General features: G+C 40.1%; 1 protein-coding gene across 1 annotated transcript in view; it reads left to right on the top strand.

Annotated features, from left to right (window-relative positions):
* si:ch211-196i2.1 (collagen alpha-2(I) chain) overlaps nucleotides 1-25,842 on the top strand; it is a 120,714-nt gene that overhangs the window by 33,324 nt on the left and 61,548 nt on the right. The window contains exons 2-6 of the mRNA XM_067574489.1: nucleotides 4,133-4,280; nucleotides 4,410-4,568; nucleotides 7,178-7,370; nucleotides 13,011-13,145; nucleotides 13,536-13,616. Coding sequence (XP_067430590.1) covers nucleotides 4,133-4,280; nucleotides 4,410-4,568; nucleotides 7,178-7,370; nucleotides 13,011-13,145; nucleotides 13,536-13,616 — 716 coding nt within the window. The remainder of the gene's footprint in view (nucleotides 1-4,132; nucleotides 4,281-4,409; nucleotides 4,569-7,177; nucleotides 7,371-13,010; nucleotides 13,146-13,535; nucleotides 13,617-25,842) is intronic.

The raw sequence follows: 25,842 nt of genomic DNA, 5'->3' as shown, positions 1-25,842 counted from the left end.
CAGCACATCTAATTTTTACCCTGCAGATATCTTCAGATATCACCATTTGATGCTGCATCTGTTCCCCTTCAGCCTACCGTGAGCTGAAGTGTTTCAGGGACAGAGCAGACATGACGTCTGCCAACATCTTAGAGAAGCTGTTTCTTTCGTGTAGTCACTAAGTCACTAATGACAGTTTTTGATCAGCTTGTCCCCTTATTATCCATGACGCATCTAAAATCTTAATTTTAAAAGCAAAGTTCAGTATGTTCTCATCACATGAACCCTTTCTGGAGCTACAACATATAATTGTCAGACAAGAAAGTGACAGTAACCTGCAAATGGACTACATTTATATATTTCTTTAATTCACACACAAATGGCAGAAAGTTATACAGTGTATATAAGGTACCAGCCAAACCAAGGAACCATCGGGAGCAATTTAGAGTTAAGTGTCTTGTTCAAGCACAAGGACTGCGAGTAATGGAGTAATGGTACATTTGTGGAGACATGAGAAATCACAAAATATAGTCATTATGGATTATAATCCATTGGCCTTAGTTTTACTACAATGCAAAATCAGATACACAATATATCATTCATGTGATCATGTTTATCACATATGCCCCTTGCAATATGAGTACCTCTTCAGCATGACAAACGTGGGACTGGAGCGTCATTATAGCGATCAAGATGCCAGTTTAACACTAGCATCTGCAGCCATGGTTTGCAAATTTCTTCCTTTTAGTGAAATCACTGCATTAATAAGCAGAATTCACTTACCTCATGCTGCATGTCTCTGTTGAAAAAACTACTTTAGCTGCAAATTGTGAGTCTGTCATTTCATTTACTTGCTTTTTTGTTTCTGAGCCCCTTTTTAAAACTTGAAAACTGACATCTTGTTTACCTGATTAGCAAACTATTTGACCTCACGGCTGTTAGCTAAAGGTTAAGAGTGCAAAGCAAACCATTATTCAAATCATTTTTTCTCTCTCTCTCTGTGTCTCATCCATATATCTTTGAGGATTCCTGGAACCCTGGAAGGCTGGTATGTTGGAATTTTTAGTGCGACACCAGATATGTTCCCTCAGTGCCATTCCTCGGGGCAGCAGAGTGTGACCACACAGCGCTCTGCAGAGCAGGGATTTGTCTGGCTGTGCTGTCGGGATGAGTGTAAAGAGTGAATGGGTCTCTTAAGGGCTGACAGACATGGATTCATTTATAAAAGTGCTCGAGAGGAGTGGGGTTTAATCTGCTTGAGTGATCCTATATCTTTGGAAAAAGTCCGGGGGCAGTCTGAACATGTTCATAGTGGTTAAATCCCAGAGATTCATGCTTAAGTGCTGCTGTTATAATCTTTATGCACCCTGCTGCTGAGATCTCTCTTACATGAGGGTCTGTAGTGAAATTGATTTTTTTTGTGCCTGTTACTCAAATGCACCCTCTCTGTTAGCCTAATTAGCCTCAGCCCCACCCTTACTTTATGACATTAAAATTTATGTTTAGAATGATCTCAGTCACTTTCCAGGTTAGAGTGTGATCAATATACAACAATACCCGTCTTTGAGTGGTGACTCACTTTCCCCAAATATGATGAAGAGCTGTATTCATAATCCTCAAGAGGAGTTAATCAACAAACCCCACCTGTGGGCAGGACATGACGAATGGCACTACCTGCTCACATGGGATAAAAATAAAAGACTCCCCTGTGTACTTATGGGTAATGACAGGAAATAAGCCACTGGGTGAGAGGTAAAACAATGTTTGGCACTGTAGGGCACCAAAAAAAGAAACAAGAAAACCTTGAATGGGATGGAATTTGTAGCAGCCGTCTGCAGCTTTGAAAGGCAATGGCCCCATAAGTGGTTTTCCGCTTTTTAGTTATGCCATCAGTGGTCTGTTCACAGCATGTTAAGTTTTTTCTAAGTGGCAGCAGAAGAATGATTTGGTTACTGCAGATGGTCGCCGCCTGGTTCCCTCCAATCCTGAAACACAGCAGATCTCTCTGATCTCAGCTGTCTCTCATTCATTAAGATGCATATATACGAACAATTTAAGTCCAACTAAAGTAATCCCTCTCTGCAGTCAAAAATCATAGTGAAATCTGTTGTTAATATTTTGTATTACTTAAAGGAGCTCTATGCTCCGCTCTGTTTGTGGGCAATTTTCGTTCACATAAAAGTTCCCAAAGAGTAAAAACACTGCTTCAAGCTTTAAGCTAAGTCCTGCTTTCAGAAATAAGCTGACAAAAACGTAACTAATTTAAGAGTGTCAGTAGTAGGAGATCCAAAACAATTACAGAATATGAGGGAATGCTTTTACATGAAGTTGGATGCTAAAAATCATCTTTCTAAAGCAAACTGGTCTGTGATGGGGCAGCTGTCAGAGTGAGAGAAGTTTCCCAGCTACTACTGAAATGTAGAGGTTGCTGCGCCAAAATAAACCAACAATAATCATAAAATCTAAAAAACCTTTCAATAAATTGGCAGCCATGATCATGATAATATGGTGAACAGAATATTAGTTTTGAGTTTGTTTTATTTATATATTTATTTTTTGTTATTTTCGGTATCATATTTACACTCAAAATTAATTCAGATTAAGACATTATGGTAGCTGAGACGTATCAAATGAACTGCATATCTGAAACGCTTTACAAATTCAAAAGACACAAGCGCATTAACGGAAAATACAAATGCAAAAGCCACAACGGAAGTGAGCAACAACTGGTGTTGACAATGAAACAGCCCACTATTAGTGCCGGCGGACTATTATTGCCTGCACATGTGGAATAGGAAAGTTCTTGCCTGTTTGAAACTCACAGTTTGTTGAAGAAAACCTGCCAGCGAGCAGGATAGGTTCACAGAGTCAGTTACCGTGGTAACTGACCCAGCGGCGCCGGAATGAGTTTTGAAGTGGGGGGATGTCCCATCCATCCCTTGTCTGAACAGGCAGAATATCAAGTTATAACCAATCAGTCTGATGTGTGTAGAGGTGTGTGTGTGTGTGTGTGTGTGTGTTCTGCAGATGCCTGGTGTTGTTTTCAGGTGATTTCATGAAGGTAAAAACAGTGACTGGTCGTGCATAACGGCACTGCGCTCTGGTGCGGCACTTCACAGAGGCTACAGATTTATCAGCATATCCGTCCAGCTTCCTTCAGATGCTGCAGGGATTTAATGAACTGAAGGAGAAGCTTTTCACACAGTTTAAACAGCTGTGGACAACAGATACTGTCAGAATCACCCAGATTTGTTTACAGATCAATACAGATGATTTAACATTTCATTTCTCACTTCACTTCTTCTCAAACAGGCAAGAACCTTCCTCTTCCACATATGTAGGCAATAAAAGTCTGCTGGTTTCATTGTCATCAACCATTGTTGCTCACTTCTGTTGTGGCTTTTGTATTTGTGTTTTCCGTTAATGTGCTTGTACTTTTTGGAATTTGCAAAGCGATTTGGATATGCAGTTTGTTTGACCCGTCTCACATGATAATTGCAAGTGTTTCCCCCTTGTGAAGAAAGGCAGAGATGATCTATTCTTGTACAACAGGTCTGGACCACTCAAATTTATTTCACACCTAAGAGAAAATTATAGGTTTGAGAAAATTGATGATTGCCACTCGTATATGCATCTTAAGAACAAATCTGAGTGGTTCTTGCATGAGGCCCAATGATTTCTCTGCTACTTACATAATGTAGATGGTGGAAATGTTGAGCAGTGTGGCAGTTTGAAGATATACTGGTATCAGCGTGTGTGTGCTGATAAGAAATTGCAGTTCACAAATACCAAAGATATGTTTGCACACCAGAGACCACTCTTTAATAAACAGATTTAAGAAATCCTTATAAAAAAGTTTGGTTGCATGTGTTTATGTTAAAAAACGAATAACAGCCGATATATTGGTATCAGATTTTTTACCTCTCAAATATTGATATTGTTATCTAATATTCCAAATTCTGATGTCCATCCAAAACATTTTCCAAAGCTCTTTTTAGTATTTGTGCCCTAATACTGTAGAACAAAATTATATGTCCTTGTTTGGGTCGATGGTAACCTTTTGGGTCAAACTCTTTTTCCTTTATACTATTAATATATAAAAAGCCTTTGTAACAACTTCATCTGTATTTTCTCTTCAACTGTCTCTCCACAGATGAGGTGAACATTCTGCAGGAGCTTTCTCTTCAGGTGTCAAACAGCAGTAACGCCTCTATGACTGTGGAGGACAGCAGGTGTCCAGTCCTACAGGTGGGACAGTACTCCACCTTGGCTCTCCCTCTCCGACAGCTCTTCATTGACGGGTATGGTTTCATCTACACCTCCGTATGTTAACTCTTTATAAACAGTGCCTTCCTGCTGTGTGTAAAAGTGGAGGCCTTTATGTTTGTATGGCACTTACATGGCTTAATGGTGTGTGTGTTTGTGTTTAGGTTTGCAGATGAGTTCAGTTTACTAGTGCAGCTGCGGAGTCCTCAGAGGGTTGAGCGCAGTGTCTTTACCATGCTGAGCCCTGACAGCCATGTTATGCTGCAGCTGCGGATCAGCGCTTATGCCGTCATCTTCATAGGAACACAGCAACGGCACTATGAGTGAGCCCACTTTCACATTTGTCATTCATTTGTCATTATCTTCTTTCCCTGCTGCTTGTGTTCATTCACCATGCAGTTATATAAAAAAGGGACATAAACAAGCAGTACTTCCTGAAAGACAGGTTAATATCAACTTCTCTCTTACATTGGCTGGTGCTATTGTTATGAAGTCTTTAGATGTGCTGTCAAATGGTGAACACCCACAAAAGGAGAACAGTGCAGCCCCAAATTGATACAAATGAGTGTAATGTGTCTACTTCTACTTCTATTCAATGCTATGCAAACTCCTTAGAGCAGCTTTAAGAGGCTTTGATTCAGAGATAAAATTGCTCAATATCTACCAGTGACAGAACTCCAAACAAGTACATGCATTTGAATTTGAATGCATTACCTAATAACCAAAAAATCCAGATGTCAGAAGGTGATTACCACATTCATCTCAGGTAATGGAGGGCCGCTCATGCCCAGTCCTGTTTTCTAGGCTTCAGTGTATGCAAATATGAAGGGCACCTCTGTGGAAGTGTATTTATTTGCAGCATGTGTGTATTTGTTTCACTGTGTGTTGCATGTGTGTTAGGATGTCTCTTTGGTGAAATGATTTATTAGGTGTGTCTTGGCAGGTTCCTCCTCTCCGGTAACCGCAGAGCTCAGAGCAGTATATCACTGCAAGGCAGCAAACAGAACTGGGCAAAAAGATAGACACGCATGGATACTGTACTTATCTTGTAATCTTAGCACATGGTTGATTATATTTTTTACCTTGTTTTCATTTCAAAGCAGCATGTCTGTTAAGCATGTTCGTTGGTGGCCTCCACCTACAAGGTTCAGTTGGGTCTAGAGCCCAGTATTGGCCCTGAATGTAAGACAAGCCTCCCCTTTTCAATGCCTGGAAAAAGACTGCTAGAAGATTGTAAAACTTCTATACTAGTCCTGTTGGAAACATTTCACAGACATACTACTGGTATTAGTCTAAGGAAAAGTATAGTCCTCATAAGCCTTTTCTGTAGTAAGATCAAAGCATGAATTACTTCCATTAAAGAAGAATGTAAATCCCACATTTGTATAGCTTGTCTATCAGTCACATACTCGTACTTTCTCCTGTCAGGATCTTGGAAGCAGAATGAATTTCTTTGTTTTTTGAACTCCTCATCATGACTTCTGGTGGTAAATCTCTCATGCAGTTCCCTGTATGTTTCTGAAGTAAAAAGATTGGAAGATGCATTTGACTTGTTTTTACACATTAGGAATCAATTTTTCCACTGCTGCAAAACATGTTATACTAGCCATCAGAAACTCACGCAGGTTAAACTGGACTAAACTCCTAGCAACACTGAAGCTACAAACAGCACATCATGAAAAACAATAACTACTGTTGTATATATGCAAATGTCATCAAATATGATACAACCCCCACTTTTTAAAACACAAAAACACAATTGCCAAGAAAAAAAATCAGCCTATATGTAGGCCAGTATGTAATTGTTAGCTATACTGAGCCTTGTAGCCTCTTTTAGCTCATTGTTTTGAATTTACAGCACATTTACTGTATGTATGGTTCAGTCTCAGTGCTCTCAGTGAGCTTGTTTCCAGCTGCAGCAGGCAGATATTTATAGCACATAAGCTCTAATAAATCCACTCCACGCTACCCGCCCAGCACCAAACAGCAGAGAAAATTAGCAACTTTCCTCACTGTCTAAATACTGTGAGGAAAGTGAAACATCTAGCAGTCAAAAAGACAGATTTTTAGTTGGTAGACACCAAAGCAAAGCTAAAAGGAGACTTAATATTGGACTCATATTCAACTATTCAACATATTTGAACTACAGCCGAAACCTGACTGTTGAAAAACGAAAGGTTCTCATGAGTTGAGAGAAATAACATTTGTACTCATATTAGCTGTGTTTCCATTAACTACTTTATGTGTATTTTGAAGTATTGCAGTAGAAAAGCTTATGGAAATGCCAAAATTCGAAAAAAAAAACGTCCTCAATTTCGCAAAAAAGTTTTTTCACGCTCGCTTGAGGTGGAGAAGAGTTAATGCGCAAAATGGGTAATGGAAACACATTTGTCAAATAAATAATGACGTAGCAAACGTTTAACTCACATGGCTGATCAGCTGTTTCCGCTCTTAGCATCTTCTGGTGTCCTCCCAGATATTCCATTCCAGGCGTGAAACATGGCTAATTACAACTTGTCCAATTGAAACAAATTCCTGAAGACCTCTCTCCATTTTTCTCTCATCAAAGCAATATAACTATTTGTTTTGTTTCAGGTTGGCAACCTCTACTTCTTCTACTCTGTTTACTGGCAGATTGTTTAAGCCTATACTGCCATCTTCTTATGAAACTATGTGTTGCATAGCCTAGTTTATTGGCTTCAAACTAGTTGATGGAAACACACCTAATTCGCATTTTCCATTTTGCGACATTTCAAAACTTCACTTAGAATTCTCTTGCAAATCCAAGGGAAACACATCTATTGTCTTCAAAACTTAAGAGGCCCTGAGAGTGATTTGAACTCATCTCCTAGATGAAGATGTAGACATTCATCTCAAGACAAACAGAACTGAAGACATGTGATTACATAATGCTTGTGTGTCTCTCTCTCAGGCTCCCAGTCAGTGGTCTGTCCGATGGAAAGTGGCACCATGTGGCTGTCAGTGTGTCTGCCAAGCGGCTGGCACTGTATGTGGACTGCTCTCTGCTGGAGAGTGTGGACTGGGTGTACCACGGCATGGGGATCAACACTGATGGGCTACTCATGGTTGGAGGCATCATCGAGGGTTTTGAGACTCCATTTGAAGTGAGTGGTTTCCACCCAGTTTTATGTATATCTGTATATGTGTATGTGTCTCTTTTTTCTTTTCCCACTGATCCAAATAGAGAAATGAAGGCACACCCTGGCCTTGACACCATCCCGTATAATTATAAACCCCGCACCCTATGACCGATTCTGTTACTCTGCCCATTTCTTTCTAAACATTTACAAGATGCCTAGACCCACTGACCTCAGCTGACTCAACAATAAACTTCAGGATGTCTGAATGATCCTTGTTGGATTTTTAAATCTCTACTTTTAGAATTTTGGCCCAAATTGTTGTATTGCGTGTGCGTGTGTGTGTGTGTGTGTGTGTGTGTGTTTGTGTGTGTGTGTGTGCAATGATACATATTATTTGACCAGATTTGTTTATTTGTTAGGATGCCCATAAGCTGTGCCCTAAAGCACAGCTAGTCTTCCTGGGGTCCACATAAAAAAACATACATTTAACATTACAGTCAACACAAATGGCAAACATAAGACATATATTAGAGAATAACATTAATATGTATGTGTAAAACATACACTGATGATGAGTTACCAGCAAAAACGACAAATCTGCATATGCATAGCATTCTACAAATGTGATGTTCCTAGGTGTTTCCTTATTTGCTTTTTGGCATTCACCCATAATATCTGGCAGTAATCAAGCTGCAAGAGTACTTAATACAAGTTTAGTTAAATCAGGTGTAAGGTATTTTCTGCATTGCCTTACTACAACTGATGTCTTGCCCATTCTATTGACAATAGTGTCAATGTGTTTTGACCAGGACAGTGTGTTGTCAAGGGTGATGCCCAATAACTTGGTTTCCTTTACTTGTTGGATGGGTGTTTTATTTATAAAGAGTTTAAGCTCTGGCTCTTGCCTTAGAGAATGATTTGAACCAAATGTTATGCTTTTTGTTTTGGATATGTTAAGCATCAATTTGTTTTCAAGGATCTACTTTCCAACAATATCTGGCTCCCTGTTCAAGATGGTAGTCAGATCAGCAGGTGTTGTTGTTGATCCATGTGCTGTAGTGTCATCTGCATACATAGTTAATTTAGCGTTTCTTAGTATGCAAGCTGAAAATGGAGTACATCAGTGGGCCTAGTCAGCTCCCTTGAGGAACTCCATATTCCACAGACCTCCATTAAAGAAGACTCTGTGATCTATTTACCAGATAGCTTTCCATCCAGGCAGCTGCAGATGGTCTAAATCCGTAACACTCAAGCTTTTCAAGTAGGAGCTTATGGTCAATAATATCAGATGCTGCCGTAAAATCTAATAGGACTGCTCCACATATCATTTTGTTGGCCAGATCTCTGTACCCATCATCTGTCATTTGCACTAGAGCTGTGCATGTAGAGTGTCCCTTTCTGTAAACATGCTGGAAGTTTTTTTTTATCAGATTATTTACTGAGAGGTATTCTTGTATTTGATCAAATACTGCCTTCTCCAAGATCTTACTTATTGCTGGTAATAAGCTTATGACCATTAGGGCCACTAAATAATGTTTTCATGTCTTTGGGCAGTAGAATAACTTTTGCTTCTTTATGGATTGTTATGCAATAGCCAGATGATATTTAAAACAACTGTTGCCAGACAATAAGCCACATGTGCATATTCCAGTTCATTTGTATTTAGTATGAAAAGAAATGTATGCCTGCTCATCTTTCCAGCACACAAACACACACACATAGGAAAGAACACACAAGTAGTTTTCAACCCTGTGGCCCTTTCCAACCCCAGTCCCTTTTCATCATAGACACAAAGACGTGTAGCCTCTAATGCTTAGAAACCATGTGTTTGTTTTCATAAAGTATGCGTAGAAATCCCCGTAACCAGCTTTAACCACAATTTCAATTACCTCCCAAGCACCACTGTTACATAAAATTATAGAGGAAACAATGATGAGTGTTTGGACAGAGGATGAGTTCAGTATCCTCAGCCTCCCCTTGTTCTCCAGACAACATGAGGACATTTCACTTTACTTTATTGTCCCTTCAAGGGGAACTCGCCTTGTTGTGGCACAATGAAGTCAAAGTGTAGATTAATTGGAAAAGTCTGCATTACGTTACCTTGTATGTTCTTAAGTTTTTCCTCTTATGGGGCAAAAACTGACACATTTCCATTAGAAGCAGATTTTGATGGCCCATAATGCACCTGGCTTTGTGTTGCGGACATGCTGTCCCGGTTACAACAAGCACTCGTATAGCCTGAGGATCAGAACGGGCAGTGTAACTGTATCACAATGGAGGTAAAGAGAAGCATTATTGAATCCGCATCTGGATTTGTTCTCAGCACCAGATAAAAAATGGATTCTCCATTGCCTCGTTTCCCGTGTTGACAGCGTTTTGCTGAGCTTCAAGGATGGAGCACTTCTTCACAGAGGTGGTGACAGTCTTGTCCCTGGACAATCTTTGGTGTAAGGCAGCACTAAACTATACGTAACTTTACTCTGCTTCTATTTATAACTCTCACTGTCATCCACTCCACTGCAGCACAGCTGGAAGGGTCACATTCTGGTTCATTCTTATGGCTTAATACCAGAACATGATATAACAGAATCTGCAAGGGTTCATGAAATTCAGCATATTTTATATTGGCTTGAGAATCATACAGTGCAATTTCAGTGATGTGGGCTTATATGCAGGCCCATAACTTTCAACTGTCTTGCTTACTGTAAGGCCTTTGTCACCTTTTGTCATGAATTCATTAAAGATCCCCTCCAGACATGTATTAAGACATATAAAAATACTTGGTTGGAACAAAAATGTGTGTCCAATATGTTTTTTCCACAAAAAAATTAATCAAATTAAAAAATAAAATCCTTTAAATGACATCTACTCCTTCTCCCTCATTTAAAATTCTGAATCTTGAATACAAGGTGTCTCCTACTTCACTACTCTCAGTGTATGTGCACTTCAAGTTTCCACATCACACTTCTGTATGTTGCATATTGGACCACGATTTGCTCCAAACTAGTTGTGATGTTACAAATCATGCTCATAAGCCCACCCCTTAAAATCAGATTTTCAATGAGCACAGAGGAACTTTCCCCCTTCAGCAGATGAATGTGAAAACAGCCTTCTAGTGTCAAACTCTGCACATTTATCATTCTGCACAGTGAAGCTCAAACATCCAACTGAAGTAACAAGAAGAAAAACTTATTTTTGAGTGGAGTGGGACTTTAAATAACAATGTTTTGGTCCACACAAGGTATTAAGATAACTGGATGCTGTGTGATGCTTTATTTAAACCCCCACTTAATAGTTGCCAGGGATGAAATTACAACTATGGATTGTTTCTCATCTGTCGCAAACTTCTTTTTTTTTTAGTGTGTTTACTTGATGTTCTCCCTGCAATAAACAAAGAAATTGTTCTGTGCTTGGTTGAATGCTGAGTCATGTTCACCTGCAATGAAACTGATTATATATACTCAATCTCCATAGTTATGTTCATGTATGGCATACATTGGTAGGACCTATCAGTTTAATCTTTGTTAGGTTGTTAAACCTGCAGTGTGGAACTTTTACATATAAATGAATGTCCGCTACTTTCAAGACCTTGCCAAACAAGTTCACACAATGTCGATTAGGCCTATCACCACCAGATAAATCACTCTGTATTTCACAGTATACAGAGTTTTTAATCTGGTGTCGGTGGCGACATTCACGCGCTACTCGGATGACTGCATACAGAGCATGTGCAGTAGAGACTTACACCGGCCAAGTCGCTAACTCCTGGTTAGCTGTCTGCTAACTTGAATGGAGATAAATTTATCTGGCTCTTCTAGACTTTCCAAATATTAACAGACCGAATGGATCAAATTCTGGTAGTCAAACAATGCATTTTGTTCGGGTTGTGTGACCCTCAAAACAATTTATCCACCTTATTACAGCCGCAACCGTAGCGATGGAGTAGGCTATGGTGGAGGCTATGACATAAGCACAGTGTTTTTGTAATTACTGCCAGAAGGGGGAGACAAGTCCTGCACTCCAGCTTTAAGTCTGTTTTATAACTCAAGATCAATCACCAATAAAAATTAATAGAAATTCTTTTCCTACATGGAAATATACAGCAGATGTATGTGTTTAGCAGGCCTGTGTGTTGTTGGATGCCTCTATTTTTAGGGTATCATGGGATTTTTTCTGGCAGAGGTGCCTGAGATTTGGTTCCTCTGCAGAGAACATGAAATATCTCCGAAACATTATCTTTCTATATACAGCAATGCAGCTGTGCATCAAATAAAAAAACACCACCCAGATGGAGTTCCTTCAAGCCTTTTATGTACGTCTCCCGCTTTCCACTTGCCTTGGATCTGTTGTAAGACACAAACAGCTTGTTAAAATGGGTTGTCGTTTTTCAATAATGGGCGTCTTTGGCACTTATTAGCTGTATGATATGCACCGACATGCCTCAAGTTGGCAAAACGATGAGAAATATGCATTTTAATATTACAGGTACAGTTCATTTAAAATCCTTGCATGGTTTCATCATTTCATCTTGAAGTGACGCTTATCTGTCTTTAAACATACAAATTCACATGACACATACACACATGCCTGTGCACACACACACACACACACACACGCACACACACACAGATGCTCTCTCACCCACCGTCACATTCTCATAAACAAAGCCTGGGGACAGAGCTTTTGAAGTAAATGTCTGCTGATGCTTTGTTTGTCATTTTTGGCCTGATGTCAGAGAGTTACTTGGAAAGTCAGAGAACCATGGAAACTGCAGTGAGGTATATGTATGACCTGCAGTAACCTCCCTGTGTGTGTGTGTATGTGTGTATCCAGACTGTGAAATGTTCTTCCGTTCTTTGTATATTTTGTTTGCATGCATGAAAAGCTGTACAGTACAAACACAGCACACGTACTGTGTGAATGTATCGATTGTAAGATACAGAAGGATAGCTTGGTGTCTGGAGGTTCAGTCTGATTCAGTTTGTTTACATTTTAACATTTCAAGAGAGAACTGGAACACATGTATCGTGACCTCCATCGGCAAAGGTGGAGATATAAAATAGGGATGGAGTGTAGATGTTTAGAGAAAGTGATTGTTCATTTGTCACCTTCAAGACAACATGTTCCTAGTGGTTATTTGCTGGTCAAAAGATGTCTAAATATCTAAATTAAAATCAAGCTGAATTTAGTTGTAATGTGAACCTTTTAGATGTCAAGGTTATATATAACTATAGTTTTAACAACATTCAAATGATATTTCAGTGTGAAGCAGCTTGTAACATCTAGATATTGAAATGTAGTCATTGTAATGGTATAAAAACAGTAGTTATGTGCAAGCTAAACCTAAAAGGCCAGTTTTAACAAAGATCTCTAGACTTCTTTTGACCCTGAAACCACCAGAATCACCACCATAATTTCTCATAAAATATCTGTGTTTTTGTAAAAAGCTGTGAAGAAAACACCAAACCTGCGATATAAGTTGGGTAACTGATGTTATGTGATGTGTTGTAGAGTCAAATGTTCAGGGTGTATTAAAGTAGATACACAGGTGTAGCCATCTGTATTCATCAATACACTATAACAAGAAGCATTAGGTTGTGAACGCATCTTTACATTGTGTGTGCTTGACTCCTCACACTGTATGTAACGTTTCTGTCTCTGCAGGGTCATCTCCGACAGCTGACCTTCCTGATGGGCGACCCAGACGCCGCCCAGCAACACTGCAGCCACCACCCGCCCCGCTGCGGTGAGGCTGTTTCCAAGCCTCCCCGCTCCCCACGCACCAACAACGCCCTGGAGGTGAGGAAAGATAGATGGAAAAGGAAAAAGAAGAGATCACAAGTGAAATGAAGTCTTAGCATTAATTATTCCTTTGATTTATGCACACAGTGAGGCCCTGACATATAACTAAGGTGTTTAAGGTGAAGCTCATAGATGTCTTTTGAAGCCCGCATCCCAGACACTGAGACTCCTGTAGTTAATACTTTTACAGCAGAACCCGTCATATCCTATGAAGCATGATAAAAGATCATCAGAGGATTTAAACAAAAACTGCAGACTCCTGTGGTTTTGATCCAGTCTGGTGTAATTTAACAACTCTCGAGTGTTTGGTTGTTCATCAGTTTCGCCATGAACTGTGTTTGTTTGTGGTTTTTAAATTTAGAAATTGTCCCCACTGTTCCCACACAGAATCTACTGCTGTCCTCAAATGACCTGGAGGACCTGCTGGGGGATCCCAAGAACGACTCATTTTTGGGCTTTGGCAGAACTGTGAGTAGAATATTTTGGTACCTAAACTACTGAAAAATATTACAGTGCTATTTAAAGCTGTGCTCAAAATTCCCTGTTCATTTAGGTGTTAAACCCAACCAAAATAAAAAACATGCAGATGCCTGGTTTCACAGCTACGTCGCAGAGCTGTAGTTTGAGAGTTTTGGCAGCTGACCAGTCGTCATGGTGATTAGATCCAGCTGTGGTCAGGCAGGCATCTACAGTCATGTGTACCAACCACTGGTCTGCTGGTACCACTGACACCGTTTTTTTTTTTTCAGCCTCTGTCTGTAAAACCGCCAGTCCAGTGTCTGTCATTAATTACCACTGTAGTGCAGAGCCTCAGGCGTCAGAGGCCCCAAACAGCCAGTCATGTCCTTGACTGACTGGTCCACTTTACATGTGTGTATGTGTGCATATGTGTGTGTCCTGAGAGACGCCTGTGTGCCTGACCTGTCTGCCTTCTGGTCCATCAGTCTGTGTCTGCTCACTCGTCTTTGTTGTGGCCTGCAAAAGGGTTCATCCTGGCGCTGAAACTAAATATTGATGTTGATTAATTATAGCCAGGGCTGATTTCTTGTAGCTTCTATTGAAAAAAAAATCCAGAAATTGTTTATATATATTAAGAAATGTGTAAAAAAAAAAAAAAAAAAGGGAAAATAATAAAAGAATGTAGCAGTGATGATGGACCATGTTGAAAGTTTTTTCCACTTATTCACAGGGTGTATGATCAGCAGCAGCTAATTTACATTTCTTCAGAGTTTCTTTTGGGGACAAAAAAGCTGGCCAAATTTATGAACTACTTTTTGAAAAATCTGGGTATTGTTCTGTAATCAGAACAAAGTCAAAACAATGAGCCTTAGGGCAGAAACACATCACAAGTGGCAAACTGAGTAGAGTGGCTTCTTTCTTCTGTGAGAGGTGGAGAATCCTGTGCGTGGAGGATGATGGTAGGTGGTATGAAGCGCAGAGTTCAAGTAAATGAACTGTGACCTGAAAGAGGCAGAAAAAATCAGCATGGTAACCAGTCAAACCTGAGACCAGCTGTAAACTGTATTTACCGTAAATTAAAGTTTATTGCAGCCTGTTATTTTACATCTTACATGGAACTTCAGATGCAGCTCCTACTGAGAATCTAAACAGCAACAGCTGCGATTTCCTGGCAAACGGTGCATCTTCAGTGGTAACTTGTTGCATTAGAACTAAGCAGACATTGTATGAATTAAGCCCACTTTTAACCACAACTAAATGTAGAAGCAGGCCACCTTTCGTTCAGATCGGCTGTTGTTTAATCCTCCGCTTTAGGGGGTCACCAACACCTGGTTAACAAGCCTGGTGACAAGATTTTCACATCATGAATGATCAATTGAACCATATTGTGTGAGCCCATCTTTTCTGCCTTTCTTCTTATCAAATGAAACTGACTTTATCACCATAACTGCAAGCCCATTAGTTTCTACTTAGGCCTGATCTCCAGCCCCCAAATCCTGCCTCAGATGGAAATGTACCATGTTCAGGAATTAATGAAAACTCTTTCTTTGATCTTTAATAGGAACTTGTGTTGATGATGATGAATATGAAAGCGATCAGTACATTTAAATTTCACAGCGAGCCTCAGTTATGCCAACTTGTACATTCAGAAATCCGTTTTGTTATGACTACGCACACAAACCGTAGTCTCAAATCTCAGACCAAACAAAATACAGTTTCTGAAATACATATGGTTGTTTACACTGGCACTGACAGAATAAACCATATTTCTGGAATCAGCACATGTTTGGAATGGAAACACCTGCACAGACCAAATGCTTGGAAACGAAGGAAAAGCAAAGCTGGTTTGAATTTACATTTTGATGTCTATGCAAAATGTTTGAATTAATCAGCGAGGATCTGCTTCTCTTTATAGTATACAGTAGTGTGCAGCCAGGGGAGCGATTGCAATCCTGACTGTCAAACACAGCAGACCATACTGTGCCGTGCCAACCCCACCAGGCACTGAGTTTATCCATCAGGATGGCATTGGGATGCCTGTGTAGTGATGTAAGAGACGGAGACCTCTCCTGCTGTTTTGTGTTGTAGAAAATGTTTGCAGGAACAAGCTGCACCAGATCTGTCTTAAAGGTTACCGAAATTTCTGTCAGCTGGCTGTGACTTGTTCCCATTATCTTCCCATTGTCTTTCTTCGTTCATCTGTTTCTGTTTTTCTGTTTTTTATTGTGTCTGAATCTGTGTCCTCTGGCTCTGTGTGTGTCTTTGTCTCTTTACGTTTACATGTCTCTGTCCCTGTGTCTTTGTCCCTGTCTCTTAGTTTTAGTGTCGATCTGTTTTTCCCTGTGCTCCTTAGCAGTGTCTGAAAATCACTCGACCAGTCAGCCTATTTACAAGTGCACTATTGTTAATGCACTATTTTTGGATTATCAGATCCTTGTAATACATTATAGAGATCTCAAGAATTTATTACATTGTTGGACAGCCAGAGTGCTTTGAAGGTAGGGAGGCATCATATTTTAAAGGTTTAGTTGTACTGTATACTCTGCTGTGCATTGTGCTTGTATTATTTTTGAGATGACAGTTGTTTTCAAAAATCACCACAGCGATTAAAAATAGTCTATTCCACGAACAGTATATCAAGCGTTCATATTCATGTAGCATTTCATAGTACTATCAGTCTGTGAATGTCCTACATAGTGCCAGTGTGTGGTAAAAGGACAGAGGGTCAGATTTACTCAGGCCTTTGTGACAGTTTTTCAGGCGCCAATGTGACGCATTCTGCTCCAAACATGTGAGAGTTTGCGAGGTCCGTCTCTTTCCTCATAACATATACTGTACATTTAGTGCAAATGGGATTTACAAGAGCAACAAGGATGGTTGGAGTGGGGAAAAGAAACATACAAACATGCAGAAATTATGCAATTAGGCTTTTATCAATGGATACAACATCTGATTACTGTAATGCAAACAAATAGTTTTTGTTTCAGATATGCTCTGCTCTGAGCTGCTGCTCTTCTGCCCTCTCTTTCTGTCTCTCTCTCTCTCTCTCTCTCTCTCTCTCTCTCTCTCTCTCTCTATCTCTATCTCCACCAGTTGCGATGGTTTGTGTATATTTTGTGCGTCTTTTATTTGCCTTATTATATCACTTAATCTCCTTTTCATTTCCTGTGAACGTGTTTAATGCCTCCTAATTTATGAATAATTAGATATATGCTAAAGATTATATTATCAGGAATTTGTAGCTTCTTAACATCCACTGGGTCGCTGGCGACCCACTTAAGCCAGTTGTAGGCAGCTTAGCATCACGCAGTAATGAGTAAAAGCAGTTGGCACAATTTGGTCACTTGGAGACGTTTTGGAGAGATTCAGGGACACCAGTGACAACACAAACTAAAAACTCCCTAGCTCCCCTAAGGTCTGGAATTTTATACAGGTGTGGTTGACAAGATGTAGAAGGTATGTGGTGATTTGCATAGTTCTGGCATAAAGCATGTCCTAGTTATTGTTATTCAAATATGACTTAAATATGAAACACTTTTTTGAGCCATATTTGAACTGATGTAATTTTGGTTGTGTTTTAGCCACATGCTAAACAAGCACAAATCCAGAAACTAGACAATGTTCCATCTCAAATGAAATCTAATACATGCATTTTGGCCTTACAGTTCTTCTGTTATAAGTTTTCCATTTGGGTATGCCAAATGGGCGGAATTTTTTTAAAAAAAGGGTGGATGTTAGGAGGATAAGCCATATTTTCAGTTATAGCCTGAAGGTTTTTCGGAGGTAGAGTTGGCCAAAGCAAATATTTTGGGTTGAAAATCAAGTTATCATTTCTTTTCTGAGCTCAGTGATCTCGTAGAAATCCCACCTCTTCTTGGAGGACAGTACTAGGAGATGACTGCAAAATGAGATGCTATCTTACAAAGTCAGACGCTAAAGGCATTCATATTGCAGCTGCAAACTCAATACAAACTGCTAAGCACATTTCTGCAAAGCCTTTTTCTTAGTGAATCTGACCGAGACGTGCCCTCAGAAATTCCCACAATGGAATGAAAAACACAGTGATCATGGCTTGTACTTTATTTTTTGGTGTGACACCAGTCAGTGATGGAGCAAAATTATCATTCATCAAATGACCAAAATCAAAATTTACAGCTCACCATAGAGTAAACTGTTGTCTAGAGGTTACTGTAGTGTATTGAATCATGTAGTGATTGATGAATCGATTACAATTATCACAGTACAAACACTGCTTTCAGCTTCTCAAATGTGTGTTATATCAATGTAAATTGCATGCTTGTGGTCGGACAAAACAATCTATTTGAAGACGTCATCTTGGAGCATTTCCTGAAAGTTTATAGACTAAATGACTAATCCATTCATCTAAACACTAGTTTGCAGATTAATGGTCAATGAAAACAAATGTTAATTGTAGGTCATCATGTTGGAAGTAGTAAACAAGGGAGTGATTTTAGAGGCAGTCCTTGTTCCTCTGCAGCCTGTTTCTCATTAAATCCATACAGACCAGAGCTGTGGAGGTGCAGCCGTCCTGTCTCTGACTCTCCTCAGAATCTGCACATTTTAAAAAAAATAAATCTACTACATTAACAAGATGTATTTCTCTTTCACTTTTCGCTAAGGCCTTCTGCTCTAGTCTTTGGTGCGTAACATTTCTGACTGTGGGGCCACGTTGTTGGGATTTCCTGACTTTGATGCATGTGCTGTCTGGGGCCACAGGCTCCCTTGACAGGTGCTCTCTTTAGAGACATGGCACTCGAGCAGTTAATCTACAGCTCCTCCAATGTGCACTAAGATGTTAAACACTCCTGGAGGTCAGGGACCTTAGCTAAACATATAAGTACAAAGCCAGAGCAATGAACTTCAGAGTATATTGATGGCTTTGAACCCTTGAAATTGATGTGTCCTATATTAGTCAGAATTTCTTGCGCTGGTAAATTGTAGTACTTATGTGTATCTTTTAAATTATATATCAACAAAAATTCCAAGTCTTTGTTGCTTCCAACTTCCAACAACAACATAAAGCAAATGTGACGTTATGCTACTTTTCTTTAGATTTATATCCTTGTAAATTCTTTCTTTATGTTTGAGACTTGTGGTTAACACTTTTGACATTTTTCACAGTTTTCAGACATTTTATAGTCTACAAATGAATCATTTAACCCCTAATGAAATGATAATGAATGATTACACACCTATTTAAGTGCTTGACAGTGATTAGCATGTGTCTGCATGATCAGAAAGTTTTCAGTCTCTTAAATGGTCTGTGTAGAATTGTGGACTTTTTTGTGTATATGTGCGGAGAGAAAGAGCATGACAGGACTTGTGTTTGATTGTTTTTTCTACACTGAACATCACCATGAGACCAAATCCAGTTGGTCGGAGGGCTTTCACTTTCATAAATAGTTTGAACAACGTTTACACTTGATCCCTGAAGCTGCATCTGTCAGAGAGACACACACGCCCCTGTAGTCGTAATAGTCCCTGTTCCATATCCTATCACAGTGTTTCCACTCCTGTCTCTAGAGAGGCCTCTTTCATAAAACTTGTCAAACAATGGCTTTTTACTAGCAAGCTCAGACAAAAATAAAGAGGTGGAATAAAATTATTCATCATTTTGACACTTTTCCATGACTGTCAATCCACCAGGGTTTTTACCTTAAAGTAAATCTGTCAAGAGTTTTTTTATATTAAATGATTTTACCCAGGGTGGAATTTTCATGTCTTAGCAAAGCTCAAGTGTTAAAGGCTGATTATTGTTTTACCTTTTTCTAAAGCTGCTAATTTACAATGCTCATGAGTTGGGTTATTTTGGATTGACAACTGAAAGAGTTTCAAATTACCAATTAGATGACACTCTTTAACTAGCATTGATCAATTTTTCAGCAACTTGAGGATATATTATCACATCTCCTTATGAAGTTGATACAGCATACAGCAGTTAGCAAACAGTTGCATATCGGCACATTCGAGTTGTATTTCTGGCCACCTGGTGAATGCAAGTCTAATATTCTCTCTATGTTTAGCTTTGTTTTCCTCCATCAAACTCATGAGGGGAATATCAATGTCTTTAGTGGCTAATTGCTTTACTATGATCACTAGCTAGTTGTTAACTTTGTCTATCAGCCGTTGGGTGAAACAATGTTCATTCTCCGTTTATCTCTGGTTTCATCTCCACCAGCTCCTGAGAGAAATATCAGGCTCTTTAGCCTGCTATGTTTGTTTGTTTTCTTCCCCAGCTAGTCAATAACTTTGTCTGCTTTTAGCTTAGTAGAGCCTTAAGGTAATGCTTTTTCGAGCCGTTGTCCCACTCCTCTCTGACTCTTTGTTTCTCCATTTGTGACCCCTTTTTCTCTCACTTTCTGGCCACACTGCTTAGGCTACTTGGCCGGAGGCAGCAGCTGGCTAAAGCTGAGGTCAGAGGTCAGGGCCTGGTCAGAGTCATCCAGCTGGGTTAGAGAGAGTGCGATGGATAGGGTAGCCTGCCTTCACCTCTTGTCCAAATAGTTAGGGGAGATGATCTGCACCTACAGGGCTATCATTATGAATGTCATCACTGAACTCTGGATATTGTACTATCTGCTTGTCAGGAGAGCTGAACCAGTGCAAACTGTGCACTGCTGTGTGGACGAAAAGCTGATATCATTCCTGAGCTGTCAGAGCTAGGATCAATCGGTCGATACCTTACATTCTCATGTTTGCATCATTAGCCAAAAACAACATGTTCTCATGCCAGCAGAGGTCACATTCCTTCATTGATCTCAATACTGTTCACTTTGTTCTGCTCTTGTTCTCGTATACTAGTGGTCACCAACCTTTTCCAAGCCAACATCACTTTCATGTCCAAATATAGGCCAAGATCTACCATTCAGAAATATAAGAAATAAAAGCCCACAGATGTTTAAATGGTGAATAATGCTGCCTCTTTTCTTTTTCTTTTTTATAACCAGTCCATTTTAACAATTTTAATTCCAACTATTGTATGCTTTGTCAAGGCAAAATATGAACTGAATACCCTCACTTTCTCTCAAAATCAGCCTAGAAGGCAGAAATTAAAATATGAATGACTGCAACACATTAATTGCAGTTTATTTCAACTAGATAAAGAGAGCAATGTAAATCTTCTCACTGAACCATATGCCACATGACAACAAAAGGGAAATAAACAAGCAATTAGGTACTATACACAACATTTCACTTCAAACTATGCAAAATCTCTCCAAAGTTAGTGCTCTGTAGTTGGGCCCATAGTTAGAGACACCTAGTCTCGCACAGTCAGTGGGTCCTTTGCTTTGTTTTTATTTTTTCATCTGTGAAAAAGTCATCTCACAAAGATAAGTGGAGCCAAAGTAGGCTATTACTTTCAGTGCACAGGAGGAGAGGAGAGGAAATTCTTTCCTGTTCACAAGTCCCCAGTATTGCTGTCCTTTGACCTGGCTTGCAATTCAAAGTCTATTTGCAATTATTTCTATGTCCATTCCATTTGGTAAGGAAAATGCATCCTGCAACTTTCTTCCCAAATGTCAATGGGAAGAAATGGATTTATGATGAATTTGACAATGTCCTCCATGACATGAAACTCCTGTCAAATTCAGCTGCCACTTTATCCAAATGGGCACAGAACTTTTCAGGTTTAGCCTCTCTCACACTCTGCGCCAGTCTCCCCAGGTTTGGGAAATGTGTCAGTCTCCCATATCTCAACTGAGAGGTCCACAGATGCACTTTGGCTTTGAATGCATTGACAGCGCTAATCATGTGTGCCACCTCTTTGTCTTGAGTTGAGCTCATTCAGTTTGGCTATCAGGTCTGTAAGAAATCCCAAATCAAGAAGCCATGCGTTGTGTGACAGTTCTTTGTGCTGCTCATTCCATGCCTCCAAAAAGGAGTGGATCTCGGGCAGCAGGTCAATAAATCACTGCAGCACTTTTCCGCAACTTAACCAACAAACTTCAGCATGCAGGAGCAAGTCATCATAAGCAGCATCAACAGTTCAACATCAGCAGTTCGTCCAGTAAAGATTTGAACAGTCTGTGCTGCAGTCCTTTTGCCTGTATGGAGTTAACAATTCTCACAACTAGCATCATTACATGGGAAAAATCCACAACTTTGCTTGCAAGTGACTATTGATGAAACACACAGTGATAACTGTGGAACTTGGGTCTTTGTGGCACAAAACAATAAAACCACAGTGTGTTCCCCTTATAGCTTGTGCGCCGTCAGTTGTAATTGCCTCTAACTTATGAATAGGGATGTTGTTGTCATGCACATACTGTTTGAACTCGTCGATGTTCTCACCTCTCAACCTCTCCTTTAATGGCAAAAGTGTGAGGAAATCTTCCTTCGTGGATGAGTCTTCAAAAGCCATCTGAGCAAACACCATTAGCTGTGCAATGTCTGTCATGTCCACAGATTCGTCAGATTGTAGTGAGAAGCATTTGCAAAGTGATAAATCCCTGAGCACTTGTTGAGACACATCCTCTGATAACGACTCTATCCTTCTGGCCACAATTGGCCAAGTGTTACACTCACGATCGCATTTTTAATAGTGTCTTTGTTTTTACAGTCTTTGAATAAAGTTTCAGCAATGACAGACATTGCCTCCATCAGTAAATGTTTTTTTGCATTTAGCCAAACGGTAACTTACATGAAAGGAGGCCTCCATTGCAGCCTTTCCTTTGTCTGTGGACTTGATAAACAGCAGCTGTTGGACCTTCAATGCTGACTTCAACTTGGACACTTTGCTGGAGCGCAGAGCGCCTTTGGGTGGGAAGTCGTCATTGAATTTCAGCAACTGCTTGGTTACAAATTAGGCAGATTGGTTTGTCATTGACAGTTCCCATACGGAATGAAAGTTGTAGGTTTTTTGCTTTTTCCATACATTCTCCTCCATCTTAACTTGCTAGCTGGTTGCCAAACCAACTGACAGTAGCTTCACAACAGTATCGTGATCCAGCCAATCAGAGAGGTGAAAAGAGCATTATGTCCTAACATTTTCAGAGTGGCTGGATTGAAAAAAAATGTAAATGACATAAATTCCGGTAGGATAAAACGACCTTTTTAAAATGTTATTTTACTATAATTATCATTTTTCCTCTAATGCTTTACAATCTCCTTTGAGCTTCCCAAAGTTTGGCAAGTCGATCCCTATCAACAGGTTGGTGACCCCTGTCCTATACTGTAAATGTTGCTCTGTCGGAGAATGAGGTTGCTTAACACAACAGTTTCCTAACAACAAAGGGAGAGGAGCAGGTAGATGTGCTGACAGACCTCCATTTTCAGATTATAACTTCTCTAAATATGTGCTGTAGCCAGCCAGAAAAGCTCAGTAGATGAGTGACTCATGTCAAGTCGTCAGTTTTTATTTTTAATGTTAGATGGTATTCTGTCAGTGTGCCAGGCTCGGCTCCATGATGATGGATCTGCTGAAAGGAGTTGCAATTCTCTCAGGGCTCTTCTTTTGTGTTTGCTGAGCTCTGTGATTACTGAGTGTCATGCTTTATGATCCAATCAGAGGCAGAGAGAAGCAGATTATTTTAAGCAGTGTCGATGATATTATGTTATAATGTAATATTCCCTTCAAGGACCAGTGTGTAAGATTTAGTGGCATCTAGCAGTGAGGTTGCAGATTGCAACCAAATGAATATCCCTGCCCTCACCATCCCTTCCAAGCGTGTAGGAGAACCAATGTTGGCTGCAAAAAACCTGAAAAATACAAAAGGCCTTCTATAGAGCCAGTGTTTGGTTTGTCCACTCTGGGCCACTGTAGAAAAATGGCGGTGCAACATGGCGGGCTCTGTAGAAGAAGACCCGCTCCCTCTGTAGATATAAAGGGCTGATTCTAAGGTAAGGAAAACACAATGATTCTTGTTTTCATGGGATAATAGACTAATTAAATTCTACACACTGCACCTTTAAATATAGTGCTGGAAGAGAACCGTGCATTAGTGAGTGTGTGCATCAAAGACGATAATAAGAAGAAAAGGTTCTCAAAAACTGAAAAATCTTTGCTTTAGAGAAACAGCTAAAGTATGTAAATGATAATAATGATATAGTTTACAAAATACAGTTACAGACAAAAAAATAAATGCCACATGAGTTTTCAGCCTGTTACAGCTCTGTAAGGAGTTACTGTAAGTGAGCTATTTTTAAAAGGTCAACACATTCAATTGCTTGTTTCAAAAACACATATTTCACGCTGCAAGTTCCTCAACCAAACTGTTGGCATCACAGGAACATGGTACACTGCAAGACGAACATGTCAGAGCAACAACAGAAGAAACACAGCAGGATGCAGGACTCTTGTTTCCCAATACGGTATAATGAAGAAAAGACTAATATTAAAATGATCCCCTAAGATCCATCTGGTGTGGTGGATTCTGGATTGTGGTGCTAAGACCATGTTTTTCTGGGGTTTCCACTCAGTTGCAGGACGCATCAAAGGGCACACAGGAAGGAAATATGCTTTGTGTTTGCTGTTTTTTTTTTTTTTAAAAAAAGGCTCTGCACACTGTCAGGCTTTTCTTTTATGCACTTTCCCATAGATTGAGCGGTAACTTTTCATCTGCTTGGCGCGGTTCATAACTGCTTCCATAATAAAATTAAGTAATTACAGACGAGTCGGGAGGCCCTCAGATCACGGAGTACAAGAGGAAGTGGGTTGTTGAAAGAGGGGAGGCTTAGATAAGAGAGAAGGAGTTGTCTCTTTCTTTTTTTGTCACTAAGCAGCGCAGAACCATTTTCGCAGCATGAGCAACTCCAACATGCTCAAACTTATAATTTCCCTCACCAAAACTGTAATTAAGGATGGCGTATCTATGCTGTGAAGATAAATCAGCTGCGGTTTAATGCTAGGTGATGGAACATTGTCAGAAGAGTGCTGCATCAGCAACTTGCAATCACTCTCCTTTCCGTTTCTTCCCAGCGCTAACACGCTCCGCCAGGACAGAAATCCCAACGCTGCAGGTCACAACTCTTTGAATTCAATGAGGATTATGTTTTCTGTGCAGACAGCAGAGATCTCTGGAAGCCATTATGTGGTGGGGAGGACGAAGATGTGTCAGGAAGTTGTTGAGAATTAAAAAGAGAGCATTGATTTCCCCCCACACATCTGCCCTGCAGTTTTAAAGCACCCATGGAGGTTGTGTTCACCCCGAATCAATCTCCCTCTGCTCTGGTTTATTTATATTGCTGTTGATACTAGACCACCTCTCCTTTTGTTCCTAATAGACATGAAGTAATGCTTTGTGTGATGGGAAACTGCCCTGCTGCTCTTGACTTTCATGCAGAGGAAGACTCCTCTCTGCTTCAACCCCAATCCAAGCCAATGTCAAAGAATCCTTGGTGAATATTTCCCTTCAAATGCTCCCTCAGCTGTGGTTATTTCACTCACTCTGGTCACTGTGGCTTTCCCCTCCTCTAATTTCCCTATAGAGATATTTTCTTTCTAGGTTTTGTGCAGGCTCCCTGCAACCAAAATCCATCCATGTGTGAAAGCAGCAGGGATTCCCTCACATAATCTTCGTCCCTGTTTTCCTTCGTTCTGCTTCCAGAAGTTATTCACTCCAGCAGATTTTTAGTTGCCCATGATGTTGCGGTTGGCATGTTGTGCCAACAGCTCGGTGCGATCAGATGTTCACACTCACCATCAATCTAGTTTGGTTAGCTGAGTGCTGGCAAACAAATTGGACGTTAATGATTTATAGCGTTGAGAACATTTGATGCATGCTGTGACTCCTTGTGGGTGAAAGTGATGGAATGTATTTATGATTGAAAAGACTTCGGGTTGTTTTGAAATATAAATTGTCCCAGATGATTTTACTACATTACAGTTGTCTCTGTCAGTTTCAGTTTTGCTGTGAGTTTCACCTTATTCTTTCTCTGTGTTCTCAACCACCCTAAGGGCTAATCACAGTCTCTTACATATGCCGGATCAGATGTATTGTTTAGGCTATAAAAGATGTATAGCTGATACTAGTGGAAGGGTGTGTACCCAGTAGGTGTGTGGGTGTGTCTGCTTGGAGCTGGATCAGCCTCTTGTGCAGAGGTCTGCCTGTGGGTAAGATGTGAACAGAGCTGAGGTGCAGACAGACCTGCAGAGTCTCCTGCAGTCATGCTCTACCATGTTGGATGGTACTTGCTCCTGGGATGCCTGCTGCTGGATTTAGAAGGACGGCATGTGCAAGGTCAAAGGCGACAGAAAGGAAAGGTACTGCCTGGT

The sequence above is a fragment of the Thunnus thynnus genome, chromosome 19 (assembly GCF_963924715.1).
Source record: "Thunnus thynnus chromosome 19, fThuThy2.1, whole genome shotgun sequence".
In the NCBI taxonomy this organism is placed as follows: domain Eukaryota; kingdom Metazoa; phylum Chordata; class Actinopteri; order Scombriformes; family Scombridae; genus Thunnus; species Thunnus thynnus.
This window is presented reverse-complemented; position numbering and strand designations above follow the sequence as displayed.